This window comes from Guillardia theta (assembly GCF_000315625.1).
Source record: "Guillardia theta CCMP2712 unplaced genomic scaffold GUITHscaffold_54, whole genome shotgun sequence".
In the NCBI taxonomy this organism is placed as follows: domain Eukaryota; class Cryptophyceae; order Pyrenomonadales; family Geminigeraceae; genus Guillardia; species Guillardia theta.
Genome location: NW_005434620.1, coordinates 456280 through 474124, shown reverse-complemented (window position 1 = coordinate 474124; position 17845 = coordinate 456280). Strand labels below are relative to the sequence as shown.

Sequence of the window (17845 nt, the reverse complement as noted above, 5' to 3'; positions counted from 1 at the left end):
GGTACACAATGATGGATACAGAATGATATTCAGAGATTTGGTACAAGCATGATAGAAAAGTACCAGGAATATGTTCGGTAGGTTCCTCCTCCTCCTCCTCCTCCTCCTCCTCCTCCTCCTCCTCTCCTCCTCCTCCTCCTCCTCCTCCTCCTCCTCCTCCTCCTCCTCCTCCTCCTCCTCCTCCTCCTCCTCCTCCTCCTCCTCCTCCTCCTCCTCCTCCTCCTCCTCCTCCTCCTCCTACCTTGTGGAAGCATTCCTGCACTTTGAGCTCCTCGATACCAGGACCAGTGTCGGTCACGGTGAAGCAGTAGCGGTTCGGCATGTCCTGCCGGGGGTAAGACGTCGACCTGGTAGAGGTCGACACGCGGTGCACCTGCGATGCAGGCCAGAAGCCAACGGTGAGCTTGATGGAGCCCTTGGAGGTAACGCGGATCGAGTTCTCGAGGAGGTGGTGGAGGACGCTAGAGCAAGGGTCATGGAGGAACCTTGCGGCAGGGCCGACGTCACCGCTTCAGATGCCTGGCGTCTCCCATCACTGAGTCGGGGATCTTGTCTGGCTTGAATGCTGCCTTGGAAACTTGCGAGAAGGGGACCGCTTCTCCTTCCTTCTCACCCAGCACGACGGAGCACACGACGTCCTGCACATCTCTGCGTGTCAGACTTGCACGCGAAGAACTTGCGACGTCCTCGACCTGCGATAGCCCGTGCTCTTCAAGCTCAGAGCAGATATCGGCAATGGTCTCCTTGATGCTGAAGGGGTTCACCTTGAGGACAGGTACCTGACAAGAAGAGTCTCATGCGTCGATACGAGAACTCTTCTCAGGCCACCTTGCCCATCTCGAACATGGTGACGTCAGCGGCATCATTGGCGATTCTCAACAATCTGTTCGTCTGCAGCTTCGCAACGCCGAACGCCTCAGTGAAGCTGCTCGCCGAGAAACCGTGAGTGCGACAGCATGCAAGCGCCTTGTGGACCTTGTGGCAAGTTTCATCTCCTTCATCTGCTCTTCCAGGATGGCAACGTGGTTCCAGAGGATGTGGCTGCGTCAAGGTCAGTGCTGATCAGGATAAGACCTCGTGTGCTCACCAGGGTGTTCTAATCTCGTGGAAGGTCTTCCGTACAAAGATGTCCTTTGCCCTATTAATGTCGTTTAGTTCCATCGAGCGAACATGAGAACATTCGGATAATCATGTACATAAGGAGGCAGATCCTCCCTGAGACCAGAAAGACAGAGGAATCAACTCACTTGGCGAGCTGCTGCTCCTTCTCCCTAGTCACCCTCAATCGCTCCTCACGGATCTGACCGAGATGCGTTACACGAAGGCAGCAAACGGCAAAAGCAAGAACCTTTCTTCCAGTATCATCGCGGATGAAGCATCGAGTGTGCTTGAACGTGCCTGCCGGTCCGGTCAGCCCATCAATCTCTAGGGAGCATCCTTGAATGCAAAGTTTGCCTACCGTCGGGGTTCCAGTTGACATTGGAGTCGATAAGCAAATCCTGTCAAATGGGTCACAACAATTCATGAGCATGCAAGCATCCAAACCCTGATTTTCCCCTTCTTGTCACGAAAGCGCACAGGCACATCCTAGACCAGAGTCAGAGCAGAAAAGCCAACAACGCCCATGGCCACCTTGATCGTGTTGCCAGATCCGAGAGTCTTGAAGATCTCGAGGACAAGCTCCTTCTCATCGGGGCAGAAGTTCATGATCGGCTGTCCGATGTACTCCTGTGGAACAGATCAACCCTCCAGAATTCCCGACCGCTCTCGTTCACTTCAGCAGTGTATCCGAGGATGTTGAGCTCGGTCTCGTTGGCCCAGAGCACGTGGCCGGTTCCACTCAGCCAGTGCATAGCGATAGGAGCCTTGTTCAAGAAGTCCAGCAGCTCTCTCTCAGAGGGCTGCCCGGTGTTTTCATGCGCCACGCTACAAGTCAAGAGAGAGTCAGCAAACGGGTTGAGCACGAGCAGGGCAAACCTCGCTGAAGCTGGGTCCATAATGGACATCCTACCCGACATTATGACGTGCTTGTCGTCGAACTTGGAGAGGGTCCAGTCGTACCTTGAGAGGGTGTCAGACTTGGAGCTTCCTTGCCTCACGAACCTTCTCCAGATCGGAAAGTCATTCGTTCGACCGAGCACGAGCGTCGAGCAGTCCCTGATCGTGGGAGTTTGCTGTGTAGCCGAATGAGGCTTCAACAGAGCGTGCCCCCTCCTTAGCGTCACCTTCCACTCTTCGAGATCAGACGCGTCTCCTGAGATGTCAGAGACTGGTTTATCTTGGATGACCTGCAGGAGGTTATTCTATGACGACAACCAACTAAGTTGGTGATAACATTCTCAAGAGCAATCTTGAAGCGCGTTCTCTCCTCGGTCTGAATGCAGTTTTCCACGAAGTCCAGCCCCTTGATCATCGTCAATGCAAACCCCAAGGTGTTGAAGAGTTTTCAGCTTACCAAAAGAGTCTTGGATGGCCCAACAGTATTCTGAAACTTGCGATTGCAGCTGATGAGTGCGCCTGGAACAAAGTGTCATCCCATCTCCTCCCCCCCAACTCATGATGCAACTGTAGCTTACATGTTTTGCTTTCAACTAGCGCAACAGCTTCTGGAGCATGGTCGAAGTATGCTTGGGCAAGCAGTTCGCGTGGATCACCCATCTGATAATCAGGACAATTGAGAATCACAAAGAAATGCAAAGAGCAGCTATGAATATCCACTCTCAAGATGCACCCTGCGCCACTTCTTCTCCAATATCGCATTGGCATCTTGAATCAGACAACGTTCTCTTCTTCAAGTACCTTCTGAACATCATCAAAGACTACGTTCGCTTCGATGGCCATTGTCTCTGCATCTGAGCAGCGCCATATCGCAAATATCTCACACTCTTTCATTACCCCCGGTGTTCCCCAGACCATGGATACATGCTTTGCTTTCTTCTCCAGCGGTCGATACTCTTCTGCCCACATCTTTGTTCATATCTCTGCTCATCTTCACGCTGCCATGCTCTCGCTCGACTTCTTCTGATGCTACCTAGCTGCCATTGCTGCCCAAGTCTTAGTCTGAGTTTTGACCCCAAGGAATCATGCTACCCACCCTCCACCCTCCAAGAATGACCCCACCCCGTTCTGAAAAGGAGCTAGATCCAAATAATGTGTAGTAAAATTATAATATGTCGTTACATTTTCAAGTTTTTCGATAAGATTCAAAAATATTTTTGTATTTGACCCACCCCCCTACCGATCTCTGTGAGTCGCAGAGAAACGAACGGTGCGACCCAAAGTGGCCAGACTACACAGCACCACCCCTCGCCACCCCCCTGTCTTGCAAGATGACCACCCACCCTACCTACAACCAACATTTGCTGACTTTAGTTTACACGTTCACAAGACAGGAACCCACCCCACGTCGAAATGTACCTACCCACCCCTACCCTAGGGACTATACCATCTGTTTAGATGAAGCACCCCTGCTGTATAATGGGTTCAGGACCCGTGTGTGTGTCAGCCGAGGGTCCGTGGGTTTCACCCTCTTAACTGACGGGGTATAACTGTATCTTCAGCCAAACGTTTCATTAATACAACGTTTCATTTAAAGGATCACGAGGGAGCTACCGGATACTACCCCCTACCACCTCTTTCCCCACTGAGTACCCCTAGTCGGGAATTCTTCAAGTAGCTCCAATTTCTGTCTTCCCCTTCTGCTAGCTCGATCGCCGAGGCGGGCTAGAAAAATTCCTCGGGCGGGCCTTCTCTAGACGGCAATGCAATCAGATCAGCAGTCATATCCCCTGAGAGCGGCAATGGCTACTAAAACTGGTACTGACGCTCTTCAATGTACCTAACTCCTCTTCTCCTTCTATCATATCCTCCTCAGTTCAAGTTTCCTGTCCTCCACTCCTCCTCCCTGCTATGCCCATCGATCAAGGCATGTTGGAATGATTTGTTTTCTTTTGTATCAGTTGACTCCCAATGCACTTAGAATCGCTTTTCGTGTTGCTTTGCTCCGCATGTCTCAACTTTGTTGACTTTCTACCTTTTTCCAGACAGATTTCATGCAAGCAAAGAAGCGCAATGAAGTCTACTCAAACGAGACAGTGCGTTTTTGCTCTGTTTCCGACCTGATGGCAGTGACATGCAAACTCGAGAAGAATTGAGTGAGAGCAGAGCGCTGCTAGCGTCTCAGGGGAGCAATGAGGGCTCGAACAAGTCGCATGGCAGCGGCGCCTCGTCAGTTTCCCACAAGAATCTGCTGGCAGGGATCAGAGTCAAGCTGCCCAAGGAGGCTGAAGGGATTCAGGAAAGCATCCTTGGCCCGCCATGCGCGTCAGGTTTCGCCATCCGGACGGAGAGCATCTGGAGGATGTACGATGGGGATGGCGATGGGTGGCTGAGCTCTGAGGAGATCGAGCGAGCACTCAGAGATGTCGGGGTGACGCTGACGCCTGAGGAGGTCGAGGATCTGACACGAGAGGTAGAGGACGAGGTCGAGCTCTGGTCCGAGGACGATCATCATTCTTCCGGTGGCTCCGTCGACACCGATGACGGGGAGGAAGAGACAGTCTACGAGGATGAGGATGGTTTGTTCCGTGTCCTCCACAACCATCCCAAGGGCACAGTGAGGAGGCTCGTGCTGGATGGGGAGGGACATGCTGTGTGGAAGAGCATCCCTGAAGATCAAGAGCGACTGGATGCGTCGAGACCAGAGAACATTATAAATTGGGTGTCAGCAACCAGCAGGCCGGGGAGATCACTTGAAGAGACTGTCAAGGCGATCAGAAGCAGGACAGACTTCTTTCAAACCGTACACAGATGTCAGGTGCAGCATGAGACGAATGGGTTCCGATCGGAAAGACTTGCGTTTCATCATGCCATGTCAAGCCGCTCGCTCAAGAAGTCTCGGCTAGAGGAGACTGTCAAAGCATTCCTGAGAAACATCTCGTCCATCTCCTCGTGGGCAAACATTCGCCTCGGCTTCCGGCGTCTGGAAACTGGTGAAAACGTGTCGGTGGAGCGGAAGGACTCGTTGATCGCGCTCAAGTGTCGGCCATCTCTGCAGAGGGTAAGAGCAACTTTCTTCGAGCTGCTCATAGAAAGCGACGAGAAGGAGAGATGGCACAAGTTCACTAAGGTGTACGATGATTACGTTAAGGTCAATGGAGAATGCGATATACAAGGGGCCATGAGGGCTTTGAGGAAACTTGGGATCTTTGTAAACAAAGCTGAGATTTCTGAGATGTATGATGCAGCAAACCAAGGAGATTCAGAGAATGCTGCTCAGGATTGGGTTGAAATTGACGTTTTCAATCGCATGTGTGAGAATCTCTTTCAATCTGTGATAAAAGAATCTAGCAAGAATCAAGTGATTGTAAAGATCATCGAAGCTAACGACTTGCCTGAGATGGACAGATTTGGCTCGGCCGATCCCTTCGCTCAAGCTGAGATTGTTGGGAAGGAAATCCAGCCGAAGCTCACCAGAACCATCAAGAGCACGTTGAACCCGATGTGGAACGAGGAGATTGTTCTCTCTGACGTCCAAGACGACGACAAGCTCCTGGTCTCTATCTGCGACGACGAGACGTCCGGGTTTGGTCCCAACGTGATCGGGGTTGTAGAAATTTGTTTGCAGACTGTGATTGACGAGGGGCTGAAAACAAATCAAACTACGACCGTCATAGATCGCTGGTTTCCGATTTGCAATGCCGAGAGCAAGGAGGAGTTGATCGGTAAGTACAGCAGCACCTCGAGGATCCGCTGTGTTGTTTCATATGTTCGAGGGAGTCCGTTCAATATCAAACATCAGTTTTCAAAGGACGTCGTCGAGTTCAACCTGATTAACTTGAAGTTAGTCTCAGCCGAAAACCTACCGCATTTGCAGAAAGATGACAGCGAGGACATCAACACGTACTGTACGTTCTCAGTGCAGGACCTCAAGCTGAAGAGCAAGACTTGCGCTCGTTCGAGAAAGTGATCATACTTGTTGTGCTGCGTGTGCAAGTCCTGACTTTGCACTTGATTGCAGCCCTTCATGGAACGAGCAGTTTCAGATGGTAGGAGACCTGCACTCGGAAATTTTGATATCGTTGTTCGATCATGATGATGAAGCTAAAGATGAGTGCATCGGGCATTGCAGACTCCGCGTGTCGGATATTGCGCATCACAACCAAGAGAAGAAACTCTTATTGAGGAGCACAGTAGACAACTCCTTTGTACTTGACGAGAACAACAAGAGGCGAGTATCAGAAGATCTCTTCTTCTCTTCTTCTCTTCTTCTCTTCTTCTCTTCTTCTCTTCTTCTCTTCTCTTCTTCACTTCTTCTCTTCTTCACTTCTTCACTTCTTCACTTCTTCTCTTCTTCTCTTCTTCTCTTCTTCTCTTCTTATCAGCGGTTGCTAGGGCATCCATTACCATAGAGACATCCGTGTCGGCCAGCGAAGACCTGAAAGCCACCTGCTCAAAGCTTGAAATCATCTTTGCCGGTTGTTGATCGCCAGTGTCGGACTGTCGTTTGCTCACACGTGCTTCAGGCTTGGCGTGCGATCATCAGCCGACAGTGCTGAACTGTTGCTCTGCCCTCTGGCAAATCCTGCAGGATGACGACGACAACTTCGAGAAGGAGGCGCTGGCGATCCTGGATGGATGGCAGACGATGGCTGATGTGCTCAGGGCCGGAGAGCTCGAGTTCAAAGTGTTCGGGGCGTCTGACCTCCCCAGGATGGACTACTTCGGCCTCTGCGACCCCTACGTCGTGATCAGCTTCGATGAGCTGAGCGTCAAGACGGAAATCTTGAAACAAACTCTTGACCCGACATGGGACTGCGTGCTCCGGCTGCCCTTCTTCCAGCCTCCCCACCCTCGCGAGTTCTCGTCAAGATCAGCTGAGATCAAGGTCGACATGTACGACTGGGATCAGGTCGGGGAGCATGACTTCATCGGCGGCCTGACCATCCTCTTCGAGGACTGGATGGACGGATGTCTGGGAAGGCAGAAGATGGGGATCTACACTGATGACGACCTTGTCCGGAGGGCGCGAGCTGGGGAACGTGTGGAGAAGGTCAAGAAGCCTGTCGTGGGGCACTCGGGGCGCAACTCGATGATTGAGATGGAAGTCAAGTTGAGGAACAGGCACGTGTTCGATGCTGAGTGTCGGGAGGAGATGTCTTGGGCGATCGCGTTTGCCGTCAGGGATCACGCCAAGAACGCAGAGGCCTTCGGGAAGACCTTTGGAGGAATGGAGGGCCTCGTCAAGCAGCTGCTGAGACCTCAGGACGACGACGGGGGATCGACACAAGCGGCTGCATACGCGTTGGGCAACCTCGCGGCCTCGTACCGTGAGAATCAGGACAAGATCTCGGCATGTGGGGGGGTGGAGGCTCTGACGAACCTCGTGGACCCGAAGCTGCCGCTGGCGGTGCAGCAGGCAGCGTGTCTGTCTCTGTGTAGCGTGTTGGCGGACAACCCAGCCAACATCAAGAGGTTGTTGAGGTACAAGGGGAAGGAGGACGAGGAGGACGAGCTTGTACGACGTGAGCCAGCAGGATGGCGAGATGCTGTCTCTCACCCCTGTGACCTGCAGGATGCGGAGGCATCGGGAAGCTTCTGGTTTTGATCAGGGACATCAAGCCGAACGCAGCGAAGATGTACATCCCCTCGCATGTCCTCGCTTAACATCTGATGTGATTGAGCAGCCAAGCAGGAGAAGAAGACCTCTGGGAGGAGGTGTCACTTGTTTCTCTGCTGTTGCTCTCCTGACACCTGCCAACCAGATCGCGTTCACATACGAGGCCGCCATTCAAGCTGTCTGACTTCCTTTGCTTGCTCTGCGTTGCATGACGTGCGATTAGGTTTCTGCTTCTGCTTTCATCAACCCTGGAGGGTTGTTCTCCATCGGAAGATCAACAGTGAGACAGGTGGCCATCGCCATGGGCAGAGCTGGTGAGAGCTTCTGTCACTTGCTGACTGGATGACTGACAGCCTGACAGGTCTCAGGATAATCGAAGATGTATGTGACCTGCCGGTTGACTTGGCTGAGACGAAACCTTAAGTCTGAGCTGCTGCTGCAGGTCAACCCGAAGAAAGGGGGGAAGAGAGCAACACAGGAGACGATTCGTTGTGCAAGGTTGTGCCATGAAGCATTATCGTATGCGTTTGAAAACTGATCAGTTGACACATTTAAATGTTACAATTAGAGGTGATTGAGATTAAAGGTTTTTGACGGATTTCAGCGCATGTCGCTGTAAGAGTGAGGAAGGGGTTGTTCGTAGGAAGCTGAGAACGAATCTTGATATATTGTGCTGGGCTGCCTCAAGGCTGACCACCTACCAAGAGTTACGAGTGAGACAAGATCGAAAGCTCTCGATCACTCCTTACCCTACGGGCCTTGGGACGGATAAGGCAGGAGCGAACACGGCGCTGGCAGCACCAGCAGCAGATTTCGAGATGAAGGGCTTCTGAGGAGATTTTCTCGACCTGCACATTTGAACTTACCATCACTGCTGCTCCAGGTTATTCAATGTGGCAGACCTGTCTGATCTTTCTGTCTTGCCCTTGCGCAACTTGTTCAAGAGTTCTTGAGGCACATCTCCCTCAATCACTGATGGATCCGATTCCACAATAGCGGCAATCCCCCCTGTTGCGGCTCAGAACATGTCTTGACCATCGTTGCGATGATCGGTACCAGTCAAGATGACGAAGTTGTCGATTCCTTTCTCGTACCACAGGTTTCCTATCGCTACAGAAATTCTTTCCTCAAGGTCATACAGAACCATGAGCTTTCCGTCCTGAACAATCGTCAGACGGAAACAACCGTCCACGCTGCTCTTAACCTTATTCTTGAACTGCATGATTTCTGGCGTAAACTGATACATACTCCTCGACATCATCGACGCTGGAAACGATCGAGCTCCCTAGTTCAGTGTCAGACAGTCATTCACTTCCACGCATAGCAAACCTTGATACGAAAGGAATCGAACTCTTCCTGACTCCTCAGGTCCAGAATCAAAACATCGTCCATGGAGCCCAACGTTATCTGCTCTACCAGCTTCGATGCCTACAAGACTGTCACTGGTTCAGAAGCTTCAAGGCATCTCTGTACCTTGACACGTTTGAAAGGCTCTCTTCTTTTGTACCTTGCTGACACCAAGCCAAAACTTTCTTCGACCGATTTGTTGGTCTTCCCGCTTTGTACTTTCGCTTTCACGTCGCTATATCTGCAGGGCAATCAGGGGAGCAACCGCATGACGACAATATTACCTGGTGTTCCGGGGTATCGTAGACTGCCAATCATATTCACTGAGTGACGACCTTCCTGTCGCTGAAGTACTTGGACGCCACACGTTTGCGTTCGAAGCAGTCGATGGTCTTGATAAAGGAGGATACACCTTTAAGAGATCAAGTGAACTAAGGTCCCCCTCACAATGAACAACATGATGCAAAGATCTGAAATATCCTATTGTGATAATTTCATATATCTCCTGATACTTGCCGCTCTTCTGCTCTCATCTCTGTGCCTTAACCTGCCCTCCTCTCCTCTCCTCTCCTCTCCTCTCCTCTCCTCTCCTCTCCTCTCCTCTCCTCTCCTCTCCTCTCCTCTCCTCTCCTCACTTACCCTCCCGCTCTTCGATATGATTGCATTCGCAGACATTCCCGCCATTCCGCCCTTCCAAACTCAAGTACCCCACCCCCTCGACAAATCAGAATGAAATGGGGTACTGTTGACATGGGGGTGGAATGCCAGGGGTATCGGCAATGGATGGGAATATGAGGGGTGGGGGTGGTGGAATTTGTTATTTTCGATGCGGTGCTGCGAAAGCGATGTGTGTAGAGAAGGAGAGAGAGGAAGGGAGGGAAGGGGAGGGGAGGGAAGGGAAGGTGAGGGAAGGATGGGGAAGGGATGAACAGACAAGGGGAGGCGAGGAAGGGTAAAGAAGGGAAAGGGGAGAGGAGAGGAAAGGGTCTGGTCTAGTATCGTCAGGTCAGCTCAGTCAAGGACAGCAGATGACAGGTCAGGTCATGTCAGGTCAGGCCTTAAAAGATGTCAAAGAGGATCCAAAGAGGCAACGAGAAGGTGGAGGGAAAAAGATCAGGCGATGAACAGTCATGTTGAATCATTGATGATCAAGTAGCATTCATACAGAACAGCAGCAAGACTTCCTAGACCAAGGTCGTTTACGACAAGGGCGAGGATTGCAATTGCTCTCATCCTTGTGCTCATCGACTGACTTGCTGTGATCTAGGCATGAGGCAATCTTTCTGATAGCATATCCAAGAATGAAGTTTTGGTTCGCCCGTGTGCTGCTCTTGCTAGCTCTGCAAGGATGCAGGTCTTTGAGGTACCTCGGGGAGCTGGAGCTGAAGCAGACTCCTGGCGGCCTGTTCGGTGCTGTCACCAACGGGCAGGATGCATGGTTTGGCGTCGACGGGTATCCAGCGATGATTGTGCGCGTCAGGCTGCGATCGAGCGCCAAGACGAGTCAGCAGGAGGACCTTGTTAGTGCGGCTGGCTCGCCCATGCTGGAGGTTGGCCGGCTCATGCTGAAGAAGGAGGAGGAGCGACTGTGGGCGCTGGTGGCGGAGCCTCTCAAGGAGGGATCATCCTCCTGGTTCGCGTATGTGGGTGTTGGAAACCCGCCGGGGAGGCTGGTGAAGGTGAACCTGCTGAGCATGGAGCGCGTGGGGTATGTGCAGCTAACGACGTCGGACATCCGGGGGGGTGTGGTGGTGGGTCCCCACGCCTACTTTGTGACCAGTGCGAAGCCAGCGACTGTGCTGCGCTGCCCGACAGAGGAGATGTTCCATGGCGACTCGTTCCGTCCTCTCGAGGTCGCCCTGGCCTTAGGGGAGCACAACGTGCAGGCCGTCTTCGCTGACTCCGACGGCAAGCACATCGTCCTGGGCACCTACACTCAGCCTGCTCGGATCATCAAGCTCGCAATCCCTGACATGACCAAGTCTGCGTCTCTCACTCTGCCAAAGCAGGAGCAGATGATCTACTGCGGAGCCCTGTGGGAAGAGCATGGAATCTTCGGGACCAGCACGCTGCCTGGGAGGCTGGTGAAAGTGAACCTGCAATCCATGACCCACGTCAGCTCCGTCGAGTTCTTCCGAGCAGAGGATCGCGCAGTCTCTATCGTGGTGTGGAGAGGACAAGCGTTTGTTGGGCTCGCCAACGAGTGGGAGCAGGATACTTCTTCCATCATTCAGGTCGACCTGGCGACCATGAAAGAGGTGGCCGCTCTGGTGACCCCCAGGGGATGCACTTGGCTCTATGCTGCGGTGGGCTGGCAGGATGAAGCGCTCTTCGGCTCGCGCTACCATGATTCCTCCTTCATCACGAGAATCTCTCTCCCGGTTGCCAAGCCTGACATCCCCGAGATTCCCTCCGGCAACGCGTCTGGGCAGGTGGCTGACGTTTCCTCCTTTCCTCTTCTCACTTGCTTTTCTTCTCTTTCTCTCTGGATCAGGACGCGATCCGCCTGTCCTGGACGAGGCCTTTCCCTCGCTACCACACGGGAGGGTCACCCATAATCGGTGTGCCCTCCTCCTCCTCGTGGCCGCTCTGATCACCCGCAGGGGCGCGTGTCCTAGTGAGACCGGCATGGCACTGGGACTGGACGGAGGAGCACGTTTATGGGTTAGCAGCTCCAGATCCCTACGTGAGTGGAGGGAGGAGGAGGGAGGAGGGAGTCGACCTGACCCTCGCGCGAAGGCGCCGAAGCATGGCATCGGCCGCATCGTCCGCGTTCACGAAGATCCTTCGGACCTCCTGGATGAGGCGAGAGGACGCGCGTCCTTCGAGTTGCGATGACGGGGCTGCGCAGGGCTACGGCGCTGTAGTCGATGGGCTCGAGCCGATGGAGTCCTACAAGTTTGCGGTGATCTTGACCAACTCAGCTGGAGCCTCGCACAGGTCGCGATCTTCTCAGGTCAGCCGATGGCGTGCTGGAGGTGCAGGAGAAACTTGATGGTGCAGGCGATCATGACGACGTTTTCTGCCTGGCTCGAGCTCTCGATCCTGGGGATCGCGATCGTGAGTCAAACTTCGACTCCCCTGCTCTTCCCTTGACGTCTCAGTCGGAAACTACCTCCCTGACACCTCCAGCAGATTTTGGACGTCTTGTTCATTTTCATCTGGATTGCATCAGGTGACAAGAGGACGTCCTGGTTCACAATCTCAGATGTTGACAATCGAACCAGCATACGGGAAGAACTTGTTGACGTCAGATTACAGTCATCCCGAAGGTACAAGTGCCATTCCTGTCCTACAACATCCTTCACTCGTGCCACAGATCTTCTCCCAGACGACGCTTCAGGCGCAGAAGGAGGGAGGAGCTTCTTCCATGTCATGGCGAGCTGGAATTCGGAGGGAGCGATGCTGGTCACAGGTTGGACCTTCCTGCGACGAAATCTCTCTTCACTTTGACCCCCTCAGTCATATGCGGGTACTTGTTCATGGCTGCCCCGGCCCATGTCGCCTTTGACCGGTGCACTTGTGCTGCGCTTGCCTGCCCTCCTCTGATCGTGCCCTCAGCTACATGCTGAAGCCGCAGCGTCTTGACGACTTGGTGTGTGTCGGTAACTCGCGCCCGCCTGCTCCCTGCCGCGCTGACGAGCGCGCTAGGCATCTCAGCAGTTTTTCTCGTCTCGCTCGCTGCCTTGACGTGGTCGACGATGGGGGTGAGTGAGGAGGAGCTGCGAGCTCTGGTCTCACAGCCTCCTCAGATCCTGTGGGGCATGAGGAAGCAGCGGCAGCATCGCGTTCGAGCGGTACTTGAGCCAGCTCCCTTCCGTTGCATCATCCCACCCCTTCTCCTCCCTCCCCTCCCCTCCCCTCCCTCTCTGATTTCCTATGGTACCCAGTGGGCTGTCGCTGGGACCGGGACGCTATGGGTGAGGAACAGACATTCTTTGACGTGCAGGGAGTTTAAGTTCACGGCAGGCAACGAGCACGAGCGCGATCGCCATGTGCATGGCATGGTCAGGGAGCTCGCCGTCTCCCAACGGGAGTAAAATCGCCATCACTGTCAGCCTGCAGCTTCTGCTGCTCTTTGCGGCTGGATCGTTCTTAGAAGTTGTCGTTCTCTTCTCTTCGAGGGTAAGTTCAGCGCTGCTGCGCTGGGTTGCTGACAAATCCTGTCCCAGCGGAGCCCCAGCAAGCCCCCAGCTGTGGCATCTTTGCCGGAATGGATAATGGCGTTGTAACGGACTCTTCTCTCAAGTTTGTGCAGTTTTACTTTGAGAACCACCTGTCCATGCAGCCGTCACTCGTTGATCCTCCTCCTCCCTCCTCCCTCACCTGCTCCCCTGCAGCTGCCTCCCAGCAGGAACGTAGAGCTTGTAGAGGTGCTGGTCGAAGGAGGCTGCATAGATCGAGATGCTTCTGTCGGGGTTCAGGATGCACCTGCGCATGTGTCATGATCAGGTTCGGGCGAGCAGGGAGCGCTAGCTCACAGAGGAGGCGACTGGATTCGCTTCCCAGTGGGGAACTTGAACTGAACTATCCCCTCATCGTTGAGGCCATAGATGAACTTGTTGGACGACGTCGTCACGATCAGCCCGTCAACATAGCAAGGCGAAGTCGCTCCGACCGTCGTGTGGTCGCCAGCACCGCACCATGACCCTGCCACCCACTCCAGGAGAGCAGGAGTGGGACCCAAGGCGTACTCGACGCAGACGCGGCGAAGAGAAGGGTCGTCGTAGGTCTTGCAGAACTGAGACTGAGACGGGACGGTTGTCGAGATGCCGAGGATGGCGGCGACCCGCTCTGAGGTGTAGGAGGCAACATCGCCGATGGAGATGATTTCGTAGTGAGAGACGGTCATGGCGGTGTAGCCGCTGTAACCAGCGTCCTCGCTTCCCTTGGGCGAGCAGACGACGGTTTCAGCGCAGAGGCTCCGGTCGATGGAAAGAGAGATCCATCCTGTCTGCGTGTCGAACTCAGTGATGGGCACCTGCACGCCCTGCCCGGGCCCTGACGTGATGACGAAGATCGCCCCCACGTAGTCACTGGCGTTGCGAGAGATGCTAACGTTGGCAAGCTGCACTGAGCCAGGACGATCGACGACGGGGAGAACTTGAGAGTAGGGACGAGGAAGGCTGTTGAAGTCGGTGTTCACCATCCCACTGAAGGTGAAGTAGCCGTTCTCTCCTCGTATTCTGTAGTAGTCCTGGCTCTGGTAAGAGACCGGTGGAGTAGTTGCGATGGTGAGGGTTTGGGTTGCGGCAGTGTAGGAGGAAATCAGTCGGTAGTCAAACACCTCAACCATCGATCCCTGTGCGTGCTGTCCAGTGTACGTGTCGAGCTGCGCCCTCGATACCCACACTTGAGTGCCATTAACTAGATCCACCAACATGACTTCAGAGTCTATCTTGAGATATGATGACACAAAAATGCGCAGAGAACTGGCTGACTGATTGAGCGTTAGCACGTATGACTCAGCGTCTGTCACAGCGGCTGCAAGGTAACCGACGTCCTTGAAACGCACTTCAAGACTCATGTCGGCATAGAAGTCATCTTGACTGCTGGAAGTCGTCGCGATCACAACCTTATTGGTGGTGTATCCTTGGATGAGACCGGAATAGGTTGGGTACACGAAATCTTGCGATGCTGGGATGACTACTAGCACATTCTCTCCGTCTTGGATTGAAGGTCCGATACGATACTTGGATGTCGAATCCAGTGGCGTCCTCAACCCGTCGACCGAGCACGCATTTGACGAGGCATCATAAGTGTAGCAGGGCACGGACTGTCCTGCTCCTGTTCCTGCGTACACCTCGATGGTGTACCCCGAGTACTCCCCCGCTTGTCCAGCTGATGAAGCGTCCAGAACAATTCGGTTGAGAGAACATCCTGACGCGCAGTTGGCTGTTCCCAACAAGTACTTGACCTGGAGGGTGAGCGTTTCGGAGGAGGAGTTCCAGGTTCCGTTGAACTTGGCGCTGCTGCTCGTGGTGACGGAGTAGCTGGTGGTGTAGTCGGGCGGAATCTCCACAAAGGTGATGTTCGCGGTCAGTGTTGAGTTGTCGTATCCTACTATCACCGCAGTTTGCCCTGCCCCGGGGCCCGACAGAAACTCAACCTTCGCTCCCAGGCAGGCCGAGTAGAGGCCGCAGAAGTTTGCGCTCACGTCGCCGAAGGTGATGGAGGTACGGCTGCCTCCCACCAGAACTCCGCGCGAGCTGAGAAGGTTGTTGCCGACAGCAGGCACGTACGGGGGGTAGATGACTGGTACGTCCCCGCTGCTCCGGGTCAGGCCTGGCAAACGAATCGAAATCTGTTCGCCGGCGATGATGCGATCTCTGGCGGTGAACTGCAGGACGATGGCTGAGTTCTGGTTCGACGAGTCGTAGAAGACGCTGTCATGCTGCGAGACGATCGGGGAGTAGGCCGTCACCACGTCCCGCACGGCGAGGTTCAACCCCTTGAGGAGGGTTCCGCTCTCGATGGTAAAAGTCGCCCTGGAGTTGAGGTGAGAAGAGCGACATGGCACAAGACGTTACACCTGTAACCATCGTAGTGATGGCTGGTTGTACTCGCATCAGAGCCCAGGGTGATTGAGATTCCGTTGCTCGGGTTTTCATCTCCAACGCTCACTTGCAGATACTCTACAGGTCGATTGGTGACCCTGCAGGTTCCTCCGGTTCCTCCCGTCACATATCGCCATCGCAAGTTGCCGTCGATCTGCGGAAGTTGAGAGTTCAGAGAACTTCACGGCATTGTTGCGTGCTGTCGTTCACCTGAAGGGACAACACTTTTCCATCCACGGACGAGAAGTACATCACGCTAAAGTCACCTCGAGCAGGTTTGGATACGATACTGGAGGATGTTGAATAATTCCAGATGGTTTCGCCATTCATCGTCAATAAACTATCTCTCCCTTCTGTAATTCCCCCTCTCGCGTGCCATAGGCAATTGAAGTATCCTGAGTCAAGCAAGTAAGAAAGGGACGATCTCTACCATATCAACTGACCAGCACCAGCGGAGTTCCGGATATTTGCTGCCCATTTGAAGCCTTCCAAACGAGATTCCCAGTGGAGATGTTGACGCAGTACAGAAAGGTATCCAGAGATCCAATCAAGACACGCTCCCCCCGAACTATCGCAGGGCTGCCGAGAATTTCACCTCCAGTCATGAACTGCCAACCCAAGGTCCCGTCCAGATTGAACTACAGAACATGATCAGCAGCCATCGGACTGTGTGAGTTTACCTTGTAAAGCATTCCTGTGCGATCTCCGATGAAGACAGCATTTTGAGTAGCCAAAGGAGTTGAGTGCAAAGGAAGTGGGGTAAGGTACTTCCATTTCACGACCCCGAACGCGTTCACTGCCCACACGTTTCTGTCATTGCTTCCAAAGTAGATGGTGTCGTCCTCGCCAACGCAAGGGCTTCCGGCCACAGGGCCAACAAAGATGCTCCAGCTTATCTGGCCGCTAGGAGAGAACTGTCAACAAGAGTCAAGTCACCAAGGCCGAACGGTCGGTCTACACGTCCTACCTTAGTCAGGAATCCCCTCATCGAGGCGACCACTACAGAGCCGTCGCTGCACAGGACTGGCGATGCAGTGACCTCTCCTCCAGGGATGACGGCTTTATACTCCAGCATAACACTCTGCTGCCCAGAGCCACTTCCTGTTGCTCCCAATTTTCTCATTCCTGCTCCATACCTCTCATGGTAGCATCCTCGTTCGATCTGGTATACACTGTCTGTAGCTGTGGCAACTTTGAAGTCAACTGTAGCTGTGAACGATGCTACTCCATCGCACAGTGGAACGCAAGTGGTGGGAACTGTCGACATGGCTATCGTATACGTGGACGTAGTGTCAACAGGCACATGGCAGTTTCCTCCACCAGTACAATCAGCATCCAGTATGCACCTCGCTCCATTGTTTGCCTGAAAAAAAAGTTCAGAGCAATCACGTAACATGGTGTTAGCATGACAAGAAGCCCAGCAACAGTGACAGGTGACGTCAACGTACCTTACAGTTGGGCTCGAGACGTGGATCATGCCAATTGGTCTGACAGGCGAGAGCGTCACTTCCGTTCTGACACCATCCGAACAGCCCGGTGACGAGGATCTCATAGTTGGAGTTGGGACCTGCCCGCACAAGTCCCACCTGTCCAGCACCAGTTCCCGAGGAGATGAAGACGTTCATCCCAGCGTAAGGGCCGAAGCAATCAGAACCGCTATACGTCGTCATGTATGGCGTCTTGTATTGTGAAGAACACGTGATCTGTCCGGAGTTTGGTGTCCTTCGTCCCCCTCGATCGATTGCTGGGAGTTTGATAACCAAGGAAGATGCGACATTCTTGCTGCTGCTGTCCTTGTACATAGAAAATGCTACGCTCTGAAAATCACCAGCGTTGTCAACCCCCTCGCAGGATGCATGCGACCATCCGCAATAAGCGGAGATGACGGATGATGCACCAGCTCCCGTCCCTTGGGTGATTGATATCTTTGATCCCACGTAGTACGAGTCTTCTCTCGATGCTGTTGGTGCTAGCCTACAAATCGTTTCGTTACAAGAAATGTAGCCCAACTGGAAGTCAAACCTGATTGTAGTGTAGGGAAAGGATGCATCTCCTTCCTGCAAGGTGCCGGTCTCCGGAAAGTTACATATTTGTTCACCAGGAGCTACAACAGTGTCTAGAAGAAGCAGAGTGATGATAAGAGAGTAGATTTTTCGCTGCATGGAAATCATGATTGCATAAAGTCTGTCTACATTCAACAAGTGTCTTTTGAGTGCAGATCTCAAGAGCAAGACTTGATCAAAGAGCTGCTCAAAGTTTTTTTGTGTTGCTGTCGACTTGTCTTTCAATGTTTTACCCTCTTATTCCATCTTCTCTCCCATCA

General features: G+C 53.4%; 6 protein-coding genes across 6 annotated transcripts in view; 2 read left to right on the top strand and 4 right to left on the bottom strand.

Moving 5' to 3' along the window:
* Positions 1 to 2967, bottom strand: part of GUITHDRAFT_141456 (hypothetical protein) — a gene marked incomplete at both ends in the record, with an annotated part of 5532 nt that extends 2565 nt beyond the window's left edge. The window contains 20 exons of the mRNA XM_005829184.1: positions 242 to 325; positions 374 to 461; positions 508 to 638; positions 693 to 779; positions 829 to 925; positions 976 to 1041; positions 1088 to 1138; positions 1248 to 1300; positions 1349 to 1398; positions 1460 to 1499; positions 1546 to 1587; positions 1633 to 1713; positions 1746 to 2061; positions 2104 to 2174; positions 2226 to 2288; positions 2336 to 2404; positions 2456 to 2517; positions 2577 to 2658; positions 2800 to 2852; positions 2883 to 2967. Of these exons, the coding sequence (XP_005829241.1) occupies positions 242 to 325; positions 374 to 461; positions 508 to 638; positions 693 to 779; positions 829 to 925; positions 976 to 1041; positions 1088 to 1138; positions 1248 to 1300; positions 1349 to 1398; positions 1460 to 1499; positions 1546 to 1587; positions 1633 to 1713; positions 1746 to 2061; positions 2104 to 2174; positions 2226 to 2288; positions 2336 to 2404; positions 2456 to 2517; positions 2577 to 2658; positions 2800 to 2852; positions 2883 to 2967 (1671 nt within the window). The remainder of the gene's footprint in view (positions 1 to 241; positions 326 to 373; positions 462 to 507; positions 639 to 692; positions 780 to 828; positions 926 to 975; positions 1042 to 1087; positions 1139 to 1247; positions 1301 to 1348; positions 1399 to 1459; positions 1500 to 1545; positions 1588 to 1632; positions 1714 to 1745; positions 2062 to 2103; positions 2175 to 2225; positions 2289 to 2335; positions 2405 to 2455; positions 2518 to 2576; positions 2659 to 2799; positions 2853 to 2882) is intronic.
* Positions 2968 to 7220: 4253 nt separating this feature from the next.
* Positions 7221 to 8214, top strand: GUITHDRAFT_153635 (hypothetical protein). The gene is made up of 7 exons (XM_005829183.1): positions 7221 to 7523; positions 7574 to 7637; positions 7686 to 7716; positions 7764 to 7796; positions 7842 to 7932; positions 7980 to 8014; positions 8061 to 8214. The coding sequence occupies exons 1-7, from the start codon at positions 7229 to 7231 to the stop codon at positions 8154 to 8156; spliced, it is 645 nt and encodes a 214-aa protein (XP_005829240.1). The 5' UTR covers positions 7221 to 7228; the 3' UTR covers positions 8157 to 8214.
* A 4-nt stretch (positions 8215 to 8218) lies between these two features.
* On the bottom strand, positions 8219 to 9649 carry GUITHDRAFT_111821 (hypothetical protein; the record flags this gene model as incomplete). The annotated part of the gene is made up of 9 exons (XM_005829182.1): positions 8219 to 8315; positions 8368 to 8466; positions 8521 to 8626; positions 8675 to 8777; positions 8823 to 8903; positions 8948 to 9046; positions 9092 to 9206; positions 9250 to 9377; positions 9605 to 9649. The coding sequence occupies 9 exons, from the start codon at positions 9647 to 9649 to the stop codon at positions 8219 to 8221; spliced, it is 873 nt and encodes a 290-aa protein (XP_005829239.1).
* Positions 9650 to 11965: 2316 nt separating this feature from the next.
* GUITHDRAFT_153634 (hypothetical protein) lies at positions 11966 to 13251 on the top strand. The gene is made up of 11 exons (XM_005829181.1): positions 11966 to 12025; positions 12101 to 12140; positions 12193 to 12237; positions 12285 to 12380; positions 12428 to 12479; positions 12527 to 12570; positions 12617 to 12672; positions 12718 to 12762; positions 12856 to 12885; positions 12935 to 13090; positions 13138 to 13251. The coding sequence occupies exons 4-11, from the start codon at positions 12341 to 12343 to the stop codon at positions 13195 to 13197; spliced, it is 483 nt and encodes a 160-aa protein (XP_005829238.1). The 5' UTR covers positions 11966 to 12025; positions 12101 to 12140; positions 12193 to 12237; positions 12285 to 12340; the 3' UTR covers positions 13198 to 13251.
* Positions 13252 to 14855: 1604 nt separating this feature from the next.
* Positions 14856 to 15883, bottom strand: GUITHDRAFT_153633 (hypothetical protein; the record flags this gene model as incomplete). Its single annotated transcript, XM_005829180.1, has 3 exons — positions 15733 to 15883; positions 15498 to 15676; positions 14856 to 15453 (listed from the first exon to the last, which is right to left on the bottom strand). Coding segments are annotated over exons 1-3 (742 nt in total), but the record flags the coding sequence as incomplete, so codon positions are not given.
* On the bottom strand, positions 15855 to 17684 carry GUITHDRAFT_111818 (hypothetical protein; the record flags this gene model as incomplete). Its single annotated transcript, XM_005829179.1, has 6 exons — positions 15855 to 15917; positions 15972 to 16160; positions 16203 to 16436; positions 16490 to 16885; positions 16971 to 17496; positions 17545 to 17684. The coding sequence occupies 6 exons, from the start codon at positions 17682 to 17684 to the stop codon at positions 15855 to 15857; spliced, it is 1548 nt and encodes a 515-aa protein (XP_005829236.1).
* Positions 17685 to 17845: the final 161 nt, after the last annotated feature.